We start from the raw sequence: 12,715 nt of genomic DNA on the forward strand, positions 1-12,715 counted from the left end.
CTCCCATTATTTGCCGTGGTTTTGAATTTGCTTTATTGTACCTCTCTGCGCTTGACAATGCTCTCCTTGTGCTTAATTAAACTTTGCTATGCTTTCACCCTGGGAGGGTTCCACCACAGGATGTCCCACAGTTTCAGGAGCACTGCATAAACAAACTGGAGTGCAGACACAGGCTGCTGTTGGGATGCAGGAAGACAATCTGTGTAGGAATGCGTGCGGGAGGGAGGAGCCTGAGGGGGTCGTACGTTGAGGATAAGACAGCGATGAACGCGAGACAATGTGTGTTCAATCTGCAGTGCCACCCACAGGGGTTCAGACTGGGGTAGCACTGCTGCGGGCTCCAGGACACCCAATCTGCCTGCACTCCTGACCGCGTTTCCATCCCCCTGGGGCGGACAGGAGTCTTGATTGCACGCCAGTCTGAGTTCTGGGGTCTTGATATTTAAAACTTTAGGAAATCTGCTCCAATCTTCATTTCAGCTTTCATGGACTAGAAGAAACTAAGTCAAGCAGACACAGTTTTGGCCAGTGTACTATTGGGTGTTCTGCCTCTGTAAACAAATGGCCCTTGTATATGCGATTCTGCAGTTCAGCATGCTTTTCCCATATAGTTCACTGTGCTATATACAACGCTGCTATACCGTCCATGACACACTATACTTGCCTGTGCTTTACCTTATTATTATTATTATTTGTTTATTTAGCAGACGCCTTTATCCAAGGCGACTTACAGAGACTAGGGTGTGTGAACCATGCATGGGCTGCAGAGTCACTTACAATTACGTCTCACCCGAAAGACAGAGCACAAGGAGGTGAAGTGACTTGCTCAGGATCACACAATGAGTCAGTGACTGAGATGGGATTTGAACCTGGTACCTCCTGGTTACAAGACCTTTTCTTTAACCACTGGACCACACAGCCTCATATGATGCTGGTATACTGGGATGAGTTTGTGTGTATTTTCAGTGTGAGTTCAGTGTGAGTTCAATGTGAGTTCAATGTGCTGTTATATGATGCTGGTATAATAATAATAATAAGGTAAAGCACCTCTGTGTATCACGCTCCTTATGCATGACTACACGTTGCTGTTCATGTAGGAAAGGTCCAGTCAGCTTCAGCACACCTGGGTGGCAGTAATGGGAGGTGTGCCCTTGCAAGCATCCGTTAGCTAATCTAGAATTGGCATGCTGCTGCTGCTGCTGCTGCTGCAGTGCCAGTTCATAGGAAACGCTTCACACATTCAGAGACAGAGATGTTTTACCCAGGATGCACACTCATCAAAACTACAGTAGCAAGAACTAACGCCTGCTCTAGTTCCACACTACTGAATGAATTGGTCGGGTGTAGAGTACTGTTTTCTTGTACGTGCAAATAGAAAGCAATGCAAATCTAAACTCAGTCGTATATCCTCGCTGGTTTTACAATGCTGCTCGCTACAGGTTTATTTATTTTCATTTTTTTTTTTGCAAAATGGTGCCAATCGCCCAGGAGCCAATGCATTTGCCTTGGCCCATTTAGGTGGGGGACAATCACACTTCACTCTAAACAATTTACATGGGGCAGCAGTGTGGAGTAGTGGTTAGGGCTCTGGACTCTTGACCGGAGGGTCGTGGGTTCAATCCCTGGTGAGGGGACACTACTGCTGTACCCTTGAGCAAGGTACTTTACCTAGAGTGCTCCAGTAAAAACCCAACTGTATAAATGGGGAATTGTATGTAAAAATAATGTGTCAAAAATAATGTAATTGTATGTAAAAATAATGTAATATCTTGTAACAATTGTAAGTCGCCCTCGGCTAAGAAATAAATAATAATACATCGTTCACTGCAATCTCGTGCAGACCTGTCGTCACCACCCTTCTTCTTCTTCTTCTTCTTCTTTCTCCCACAGTCCCTTGCAGCGTGGGGTATGACATCACAGCGTTGCCAGCCGATTGAAGCAGACGGTGCTCGCTACTGTGCTGCAGGTTTGAGGCTGACTTGGATCAGAAGCACCGTGCAGGATGGCTCACTGCTGCAGCATCCGTGCGCTCCCTGCTTTCATCTCGCTGCTCCTCATTTCACTCACAGCTGCCAATGGTTTGTTTGACAGCCAGCTCGGGGACATCACTTACTGCAAGAAACAGTGCCAGACCGCCTTACAGCACACGAGCACCGCTACAGTAAGTGCCGCAGTGGGGTCTGATTAAATGGTATTATTATAATTAGTATTATTATATAGCCATTTGAAACGAGCCCAGCGCGTATCTATTGCAATCTTATTTCTGTCGGCTAAATTATATTACGTTGTTTTGTTAAATGCACAGGTACATCGTCATACATTATCACCGTTTGGAGTGATTTCCAAATAAATAAATAAATAAATGAATGTCTGGCGTACAGGATTTATCTTGCAGTGAAAATAAACAGAAGGCGTCCATCTTAAATCGTCGTTTGATCTAGTCTGAGTGTGCCAGTAACACTAGGCGTCAGCATCCTAGTTATTTTCAACTTGCATAATACACTTACGCATTAAAACAAAATGTACAAAGTCATTATTTTCCTATTATATGTGTGTCTATTTTTTTTTTGCAAACAGTTTTATTTCACAGTAGCGGGTGCAGCGTCCCTCATTTGCTGGCGTTTAATCTGTGTCACTGCCATGTCATGCCATCCCTTCTATCGTAACCGATTCTTTCCTTGCTTTCTCGTTTCCTATAAGCTCCTTTTCCCGTCGGCGAACAATATATGACCCCGTACTGCCCTTTATTTAACGACCTGAGTGACGTAATCGGTCACTGTCAGAATTCTGTTTGTCTGCAGGCTGCGGTTCACACAGGAGACAGGGGTGACCTCGGAGTAAGCGGCGCCAACATTACAATTGTTCTTGTTAATATGATAATAGTGTAAGATGTATCTATTGTCTTGTAAGTGCTATGCTTGCATAATGAATAACTGAGCGGACAAATACAGCTACAAAAGAGAAATATACATTATTTAACGTTTGTCTCAGCCCCATACATTGTGCAACAAATACATGATACACAAATTCAGTAATCCTTTTAAATCGTATCTATCTGTCTATATCTATCAGTCTGACAAAGATACTGTATAAAAATCATACAGTAGTTACAAAAACCACAAAATGTTTTTAAGCCTATTGCGGTAGTTATTATTTCTAATCTATTCATTTGAGTGTTGATATAACAAACTCGTTGGAAGTAAATCCAGCTTCTCGATTGTGTGTGTGTGTGTGTGTGTGTGTCGCATGAAACACACGCACGCACGCACACACACACACACACCCCCCTCCTGCGCGCTGTGCGCTCGTGTCTCAGTGTGGGGTGACGCTGGGATACTGTGATGAAAACAGAACTCGGTCACGTCTGAGCTGGGCCCCGGCCTCCTGTTTTACGTGGTGTTTGAATAGGATGTGCAGATGTTTAACACGGTAGCCTCCTGACACGTGAGAAACAGCAAGCTAGCTTTGGCAGTCTCTTTATTGATGTGTTAGGAAGGAGCTGCCCAGCCGTACAGTCCTGTGTTAGGAGATGTCTTCACTTGAACCTGTCCCCCGTCCCCCGTCCCCTCTCTCCCAGCAGGACCGCGTCCTGAACGCCTGTCACCGCGGCTGCCGGCTCTTCTCAATCTGCCAGTTTGTGAATGGGAACGCCGGGTTCAACACCACCCTGTCCGAGTGCGAGGGGGGTAAGCCAGCCAGGGACTGAATGAAGAGAAGTTTAACTGTGGAAACTGGGGGGGGGGGGGGGGGTCAAATGATCCTGTTAATATTGTGTACTGTCAAATAAATATATATATGGAGTTGAAGCAGTGCTCTGATGGGGGGGGTCTCTGGAGTTGAAGCAGTGCTCTGATGGGGGGGGTCTCTGGAGTTGAAGCAGTGCTCTGATGGGGGGGGTCTCTGGAGTTGAAGCAGTGCTCTGATGGGTGGGTCTGTGGAGTTGAAGCAGTGCTGTGATGGAGGGGGGGGGGTCTCTGGAGTTGAAGCAGTGCTGTGATGGGAGGGGGGGGTCTCTGGAGTTGAAGCAGTGCTGTGATGGAGGGGGTGTCTCTGGAGTTGAAGCAGTGCTCTGATGGGGGGGGGTCTCTGGAGTTGAAGCAGTGCTCTGATGGGGGGGGTCTCTGGAGTTGAAGCAGTGCTCTGATATGGGGGGGGTCTCTGGAGTTGAAGCAGTGCTCTGATGGGGGGGTCTCTGGAGTTGAAGCAGTGCTCTGATGGGGGGGGGGTCTCTGGAGTTGAAGCAGTGCTCTGATGGGGGGTGTCTCTGGAGTTGAAGCAGTGCTCTGATGGGGGGTGGTCTCTGGAGTTGAAGCAGTGCTCTGAGGGGGGGGGGGGTCTCTGGAGTTGAAGCAGTGCTCTGATGGAGGGGGTGTCTCTGGAGTTGAAGCAGTGCTCTGATATGGGGGGGGTCTCTGGAGTTGAAGCAGTGCTCTGATGGAGGGGGTGTCTCTGGAGTTGAAGCAGTGCTCTGATATGGGGGGGTCTCTGGAGTTGAAGCAGTGCTCTGATGGGGGGGGGGTCTCTGGAGTTGAAGCAGTGCTCTGATGGGGGGGGGGTCTCTGGAGTTGAAGCAGTGCTCTGATGGGGGGGGTCTCTGGAGTTGAAGCAGTGCTCTGATGGAGGGGGTGTCTCTGGAGTTGAAGCAGTGCTCTGATGGGGGGGTCTCTGGAGGTGAAGCAGTGCTCTGATATGGGGGGGGTCTCTGGAGTTGAAGCAGTGCTCTGATGGGGGGGTCTCTGGAGTTGAAGCAGTGCTCTGATGGGGGGTGGTCTCTGGAGTTGAAGCAGTGCTCTGAGGGGTGGGGGGGTTCTCTGGAGTTGTTCTGACGGAGGGGGGTTTGGGTCCCTGTCGTTCTCAGCCTGCCTGGAGGCATACAGCAGGAGAGGGGAGCAGGACGGCTGCGTCGCGGGCTGCAGGAGCCAGCCTTCCGAGGCAGAGAGCAGGAGGAGAAGGGTAAGACTGGGAAACAGGGCTGTCTGTTTCCACGCCCCTTTTAAAGTTTTGACTTCAAGTTAGAGCAAGGTTTGAACAAAGGCCAAGAAGAGCCAGCCAGTGGTCACCAGTAGTTTCCATTAAATCAGGTTACAGATGGCCATGCCATTAACCACACTTGACTACTTAATTGAGCAGTTAATCCCTTCGTTATTGAATTGGTTGTGGAAAGGCCTTGGAGGACTGCAGTTGTCCTCCCCTACACTAGAGGGCTCTCTCCTCTGTCTGAACTCCCTTGTGTTTCTGCAGCTGGAGGCCTTGGCCCACAAGGCCCACCCCTCCATGCTCGACATGGTCTCTGATTGGTGCAGCAACATCGTGAGCTCCGCCCAGAGCTTCATCTCCTCCACCTGGACCTTCTACCTGCAGGCTGACGATGGCAAGGTGGTGGTGTTCCAGGTAGGAGCCTGTCAGTCCGGACGGCACAGCGGTTAGAGCTGGCGTGGGCTTTACTGGGGTCTCGCACTCTCACGCTCTCCAGGCAACCAGAAGTAAGACTTCCCGTTGCACAGCAGTTTGATCCGTTCCTGCTTTCACTATGAGTTTAATTATTTATTTATTTGTTTATTTAGCAGATGCATTTATCCAAGGCGACTTACAGAGACTAGGGTGTGTGAACTAAGCATCAGCTGCAGAGTCACTTACAAATACATCTCATCCGAAAGACGGAGCACAAGGAGGTGAAGTGACTTGCTCAGGGTCACACAATGAGTCAGTGGCTGAGGTGGGATTTGAACCGGGGACCTCCTGGTTACAAGCCCTTTTCTTTAACCACTGGACCACACAGCCTCTGAGAAGAAGACGCATCTGAGATCGTTACCTAGACACACTGCGGCTAATCAAGCTTTATTAAAACCTGGAACGGATGAGACTGCTGTGCAATAGGAGTCTTATTTCCATCCCTGCTGTTACGTGCGCGCTCTGTCGTTCTCTAACGCGGTTTCCTGTCCGATCATTATTTACCAGGCTTGTTATTGCAATTTGCTTTTAGGAGGCTTTTCACAGAAGCAGCCTCCATGTTTTAAACAAAGATAAAGACATTCGTTTTCTGTGTCTGTTGTATTCCTGTATTTCCCATCACCAAGTGAAAGGGAAGTGCGTGGAAGGAAAGCATGTGTTGATGGCTTACTACGTGGGGGTCCCAGTGGAGTGCCAGGGACACTGATAGATCAGTCAGTGAATGAATGTTCAGTTGAGGCTGGCAGGAAGTAAAAGCCACGGCGATCGCTGATTGATTGATCTGTTAGCTGCTGTATCTTTGTCAATCTCTTGCACTCTCTTCCCCTTGCCTGCGCTCCAAGCTCTCTCAGAGAGAGACAGAGAGAGAGAGAGGAGGAAGGCAGGAGGCGTCCTCTGCCTGTGAGGCTGCAGGTCCATTTAAGTAGAAGGGATTGGCTCAAGGCATGACTACAAACCCTGTCTGAGTGATGAAAGGGAAGTGAGAGACAGGTTCTGGGTTCTGAGTGAGTGAACGGGCCCCTCGAGGCACCGTGTGGAGCCTGTGTCACACTGCGTCCAGGCTGTGATCGGGGCAAACCGATATTCAGTCCTCATGAAGTTTACAGAATGCAGGTCTTCCCTGCGTGAGCCCCAGCGTGCTGATCTTTCTGTGAGACTTCCAAGTAAAGCACATAAATATTCAAAACCCGATTTATTTTGAGTCTTACCTTGCTGCGAACACTAATACCCGGCTCAACACACAGACATGTTTATTTTTGTAATATGCAACCCCATGTGGATTCAATAACAAAAAAATGCCTTTTGAACTTTTTTAATTTCAGAAAAAAAAAAAAAAAAAAAAAAAACCCCAAGATCTAATTTAAAAACGCCGCATTGCAGCTTCTTATTCAATTTCACAGATAGATACACGCGAAGGCATGCTTTTAAATGAAAAGAAAAAGACAGAGCAGTGCGAGGTAAGAGCTCTCCCCGGCTCCTAGCCAAAGCACCTTTGGCGACGGCTGTAATCCATCCCAGCTGGATATTTTTTCCTTGTTGGTTTCGCTCTAGGAAAATGAATTCGGTCCGTGGCCAGCGTTTTAACTTCCTGCAGGAATTGGTTTTTTTTTTTGGTTCAGGATTACATCTGGAAATCATGTCCGGAGAAAAAGAAAACAAAGATGGGAAAAAAAAAAAAAAATCCTAATTAAAGGATATGATCTTGGGGGGGGGGGGGGGGGGGGATGACAATCTGGGGGCGTTCTAACTAAACTCTCTTTCTCCTCTCCTTTTCCATTTTACCTCAGGGAGGGCCAAAAGGCCAGTGTTGGATGAGATTTGCCATGACAACCTTGAGTTACGTGCTGTGTTACCGTTCTCTGCTGCTCAGTGTTCGCTGCACAGACTGACTGCTGGGTTGTGTTCTGTGCTCCTCAGTGAGTTAACTACACAGGCTGAATCTGTTGCAGCCGCATGATAAACGAATCAACAGCCACAGTAGCAGCCGAGCTCCAGACATTTTTATTCGAAACAATTTGGAAGAGCAGCTCCATCCCGTTTTTAATGAGCTCCCCGGAGAGCCGGGCTGATTATAAATAGTTAATGCAGAGGGACCAGCGAGAAGAACTGCAGGATGATTGGGCTTGGCAGGGAGAATGATAAACAGATGGGCTACACTGCGGAGACTGTGTCGTGAAGACAGGCCGAACAAACTGAATCCGTGTACCCTCGGAGAATCGGGAGGGACAGGGAGGGGGGGGGGGGACATGATTGTCTTTAAAATCTGAAAAGGCGTTGACAAAGTGAACCCAAACCAATACTTTAAGAGCGGCACGGAAACCAGGACACCCACTTGGAGATGAAGTGGCGCTGATGGGCTGCACGCCATCCTCTCCTTCAGGAAGTCTCGTCTCTTCTTGTGTTCACTCTGAGATCTAAAGGAGGGGCTTCAAATCTTGTGCCCCTGCTCTAAATTACAGGAGAAAATCCCTTGTGAATGTTACATCGAGAGACCTTGAATAATATCACCAAGTTATTACCAATAAAACTGCAACCGATGCAGGAATTATTTTGCCCGCAGTAACGGAACTGCTGTTGCGATGCAGCTCGGTGCTCTTTGTACACCGAAGAGGAGGTTGTCTTTGTTCGTGACTGAAACGTGCTAGTAGCGCACCGAGGTTAACCCCGTGTCTTTCTGTCTGTTCAGAGCCAGCCTGAAACTGAGTATGCAGCTCCAGAACTACAGGCTCCCAGGTCTGATGTAGCTGAGAAATCCTGGCCGCCAGTCAACTCCCACACCCTGACCCCACACGCAGGTGAGCGAGAGCCTGTGCCAAGCGACAGCCTCCCTGGCCGTGCCGATCCAGACAGGAAGGCACTAAAGAAAGTGTGCTTCATACAGTAGCATGATGTCGACATGCCAAGCTTTGTGCTGGGCATTTCTGTACCGATTTGTAAAAAACGTTCCCATACTGCACTGTCAGTGAGGTTCGTGATGTCGGAGGTCTTCATATAGGACCTAGGGATGGAAATAAGACTCCTGTTGCATAGCAGTTTCACCAGGTTTAATACGAGCTTCAGGAGTGTACAGGTAACAAGCTCAGGTGTGTCTTATTAAACTCCCAGTGAGACCAGGACTGGATCAAACTGCTATGCAACGGGAGCCTGATTTCCATCTCTGGTATGTGTCGGAGCCTTCAGTGTCCCAGAATGCAATGCCACAACTCCGAGCAGCGGTGGGGGAGGGGGTGGTTGAAAACGACAAGGTCTCTCCCGAACACTAACGCTCCTTTCTCTCTCTCTCTCTCTCTCTCTCTCTCTGTACGCTGCAGGACCGCGCGAGCGAGCAGAGAAAGGGCCCAGGAAACCCGTCAAGACCAAACACCCCTCCCAGCACGCAGACGCTCTGCCATCGGAGCATGACTTCCTGGGCTGCATGTCCAGGTGCGGGCCGGGGGTCCCAGGGAAGAGAAGAGGAGGAGGGGGGGGGGGGGTCTGTTCAACTGATCTGAACACTGTCCATACAGTGAGGGGACTGTGTGTGTGTGTGTCACAGTCATGCAAGCCCATCTTCTCTCTCTCTCTCTTGCAATGCATGCTGCTGCATGTTTAAAAGCTACGTCGAAACATGTGACTAACCCTCTCTCCGACCCCCCCCCCCCCCCCAGGCGCTCAGGACTGCCTCGCTGGATCCTGGCTGCCTGTCTCTTCCTCTCCATCATGGTGATGCTGTGGCTCAGCTGTGCCAGCTTGGTGACGGCCCCAGACCAGCACGTCAAGACGCAGGTAAACTGGGAGGGCTCTGGAATATCAAGAAGCGTGCAAAACGAAAACGATCCGCAGAAAAACGCTTTCTTTTTTTGTTTGTTTGTTTCTTTCCAGCTGAGTATAAACGGTGACAAGGAGTTCCTGGATGACGTCAGCAAAGTGTCTCCGTACCCCCTGACCCCTCTGATCGCTGTAGCCGTCAATCAAACGGACGAGCGCGAGGATGCGGGGCCGCTGCCCGTCAAAGTGGACTTGGACCAGACGATCATCTAGAGCACTTCCTCTTCCTCTTCCTCTTCCTCTTCCTTTTATATATACACGTGCCGTTCGTTTTGCTTTTCATTACCGTACCGTAGCTTGGCGATGAAGAATACTTTTTCTAAATCTTAATCTTAAAAAAATAAGTGGAAAGTGCTCCTTTTAACTCGGTTCCCCTACAGACACAGACTTCAGATCCCACAGGAAGTTTAAACACTTTGTTTTCTTGTATGTGTTGTGCGTTTCTTTTGTAAGATTCATGGATCGAATCAGGACTCCCGTTGCATAGCAGCTAGATGCATTCCTGGTTTTACTGATAGCTCACTCATCCACAGTGCATTGGCTGCAGTGTCAGGTGGACCTAATTCAGCATACAGTAAAACCCGGAATGGCTCCAACTGCTGTGCAATGGGAGTGGGGTTTCTGATTCCATTACTGTCCAGGGCATCTGACCCAGGGTGCGCAGAGCAGGTCAGATGATGGAAAAAGACACTTTGTTTTGTTGTGTTGTTCTCTAAACACATTTATTTATTGTATTGCTGTGGTTGTGTTGTCGCGTCCGTCATGCTAGTGCATTGCTAAAGGTGTAGAATATTTGTTTAAAAGACAAAAAAAGCACTTAATTTTTTTTTTTTTTTTTTTTACAGTTAGTTGTGCATTCAGTCCTGTAGATCAGTAACACAACATAGCACATCAATGCTAGGGCAGTTCTGCAGTAAATCTACACCAGTTATATCAGGGCCCAACACAGACGCAGTCAAATGACTGACTTGTAATGTAGATATTTGAATATAGTGCAAAAATAATCCAATAGTATGATAATAAAGTTTCAGCCTCACTCTGGATCCACTAGGGGTCACTGTGCAGTTTGTACAAATCCTACTCCATTTAAAAGGTTATTTAAGCTGTGCATGCTTAAGAAAATAACCCCGCTTCAGTAAGTGAAAGTTGTGTCCCTGTTCAATACAGTGCGTAGATATCTGCTGACTTGGATCAGGGTCGCTTCCATCCTGCTGGTTCCAGTGATGTCACAAGCATGCTGCCAGCCCTCCTTTCTTTACCTTTCTCTTTGTTTTATCGTGCATGCTGCTCCGTCGTGCTTAGAAGCTGCTGTAGAGCTGTGAAACGGGTCGGGACATAAGAACATCTGATTTTAAAAACCGGCTGCTTGCCTGTATCCGGAGGTGAGGTTGTACGTGGGAGTCTTGGGTGTCGAGCGTGCCAGGGGGACAGGAGAGCCCGGATCTGCACCAGCACGTTGACCTGGCACCCCTGTCCACACATAGCAGTCTAGAATATAACACAGACACAACTCTGCCTACAAGGGTCTGCATTTTGTAACGAAGTAAAGGAGCGACAAAGCAAGGCTTTCAAATGAAATGTTGTAGCCTCTTAGGAACCTTCTGCCTGAGCCTCCTTTCTGCCGTGCTCAAGATGTTATTCTCTATTTATCAGAGTGGGCGCGGTAGATTTAGTGATTTACACAAATATTAAAAGTAACTTCAATCCAATGACTAAAAGACATGGAAAAAGTCTCCCTAGGCGAAACGTTTTTGTCGCTGAATTGAAGTTTGTTTTTAGTATTTTGAAATTCGGCACTGTTGTGTCAGTGCTGTGGAAGATTTGTGGGTACCAGGAAGCAACTTTAAACCTTATGTATTTAAAATCCTGCTCGCCAAGTCAAGTGCACGAGCAGAGAACCAGGAGATGTGCAAGAGGAACAGTGAGGATGCTGCTAGTGCTGAGGCAGGCGCAGAAGAACTGTGTTCTTAGAGTCTTGGTTTGAAATTGCTTTACTGTACGGTTTGACTGTCGGTCGCTGCTGGCTCAATTCTCAGTTTGGTACACCTTGCATCTTTTTTGAAATGACTGTTATTACAAAAGGTTCTGTTTTATTTTCCTGTGTGTAGCTTGGGCAGTGAGACTGCTGTGTGTGCCGCGGAGCAACAGCCTAAAGCAGAATCTACCCAAAGTAAAAAAAAATAATAAAGTTTCTCTTATCAAGCTGATCTGCATTGACAGAGTAAGTGCTGAGACTCCAAACATCTCCGGCATTGAACTCATTCAAATATAAACCCTTTTTAATATTTAACGTTTTTTCAAACCCTTCATTATTTAAACCGTGGCAGTGTGGGGTTTGATTAGACCAAGGAAAAGGACAGAAAACAACAGGGCAGGTTTTTGCTTTGGCTCGGTGACAACGGCACTCTCAGCCCTGCTCAGAAACCGCCATTCCTTCTCCTCTGTGTGTGTCTTCAGCTGTTCTTGAGTCTAGTAAATCTGGTCACAAACTGGTGTCTGGGACGGTGTCCTGTGTGTTTTCTTTCTTCATAAGGGAGATCTTTTCTTTAACATCATCAAAGAAACTACAAAATGATATCGCACTGGAAGCCATTAATAGCAGTCCAGTATTTCATGATAGATTTCAGAATGTCACATTTTTCAATATATGGAAAACTACAGTAATTCAGTATTTTACTACAATGTTGTTCAACAGGTTTCATTCAACTTTCTGAAACAAAATTCGTTCATGCTGTAGGGCAACATTTTTAGCCATAGCTGTACTGAATTCCTTTGGCTCTGGCTACTCTCTGGTGCCCCCTAGTGCTGACACAGACATATAACAACCATGACCAGGTGGGGGCTGTGATAGGGGAGGTTATGCAAAATATAGAAATTCGCCATATTTAAACACTCCCCAGTGTTTAAATATGAACTGACAAAACAGGCTAAAAAAGTTAACGAAACCGGTGGCAATGCCTTTAGCAGGCACAGGGTGGTGTTCCTGAAAACAGCAATGCCTGTATCAGCTGTGCGTAGCCAGCCTTAGTGCTTAGTCACAGTGACTTGAGACTGCATGCTCTGCAGGGATTACCCTGGGAGCTAAACGCCACTCCGCGAGTTCATGCACTGCTGACGTGCTGCACAGCTTGTACCCAGAAACTCCGAAAACAGCCGCTTGTGAAGAGGAGAGCACGAGGAAGCATCACTCTCACTCACCACAGGCTCCAGGGATAACTGATCTCGTGACAGCTCTGCGAGGAGACGGACAGCATGCTCTCTGTAATGATCATCTCCACCCTCCATGCAGAGACAGGACCACGGTGGCGAGGTGTGGCCCTGCCCTTGACGTGACTCGCGGTCACACGGAGAGTCACAAAGTACCAATTCTGTGAGGCTCTGTTTCAGGTTCCAGTGACAACAACCTCATTACTTCATAACTGCTCAGACGTGCACCGAGTTCTTATGAAGCAAACAT

General features: G+C 47.8%; 1 protein-coding gene across 2 annotated transcripts; it reads left to right on the forward strand.

The window, feature by feature from the left end:
- Nucleotides 1–1,874: 1,874 nt before the first annotated feature.
- LOC131721018 (transmembrane protein 59-like) lies at nucleotides 1,875–11,758 on the forward strand. Of its 2 annotated transcripts, none has more exons than XM_059013829.1 (8): nucleotides 1,875–2,161; nucleotides 3,578–3,686; nucleotides 4,859–4,953; nucleotides 5,242–5,391; nucleotides 8,138–8,246; nucleotides 8,763–8,874; nucleotides 9,099–9,216; nucleotides 9,313–11,758. In XM_059013829.1, the coding sequence occupies exons 1-8, from the start codon at nucleotides 2,003–2,005 to the stop codon at nucleotides 9,469–9,471; spliced, it is 1,011 nt and encodes a 336-aa protein (XP_058869812.1). In that variant the 5' UTR covers nucleotides 1,875–2,002; the 3' UTR covers nucleotides 9,472–11,758. The 2 variants fall into 2 exon arrangements, with proteins under 2 accessions (XP_058869812.1, XP_058869813.1); XM_059013830.1 differs by having other exon boundaries at nucleotides 1,876–2,161; nucleotides 3,581–3,686.
- The last annotated feature ends 957 nt before the right edge of the window (nucleotides 11,759–12,715 follow it).

The sequence above is a fragment of the Acipenser ruthenus genome, chromosome 47, assembly GCF_902713425.1.
Source record: "Acipenser ruthenus chromosome 47, fAciRut3.2 maternal haplotype, whole genome shotgun sequence".
In the NCBI taxonomy this organism is placed as follows: domain Eukaryota; kingdom Metazoa; phylum Chordata; class Actinopteri; order Acipenseriformes; family Acipenseridae; genus Acipenser; species Acipenser ruthenus.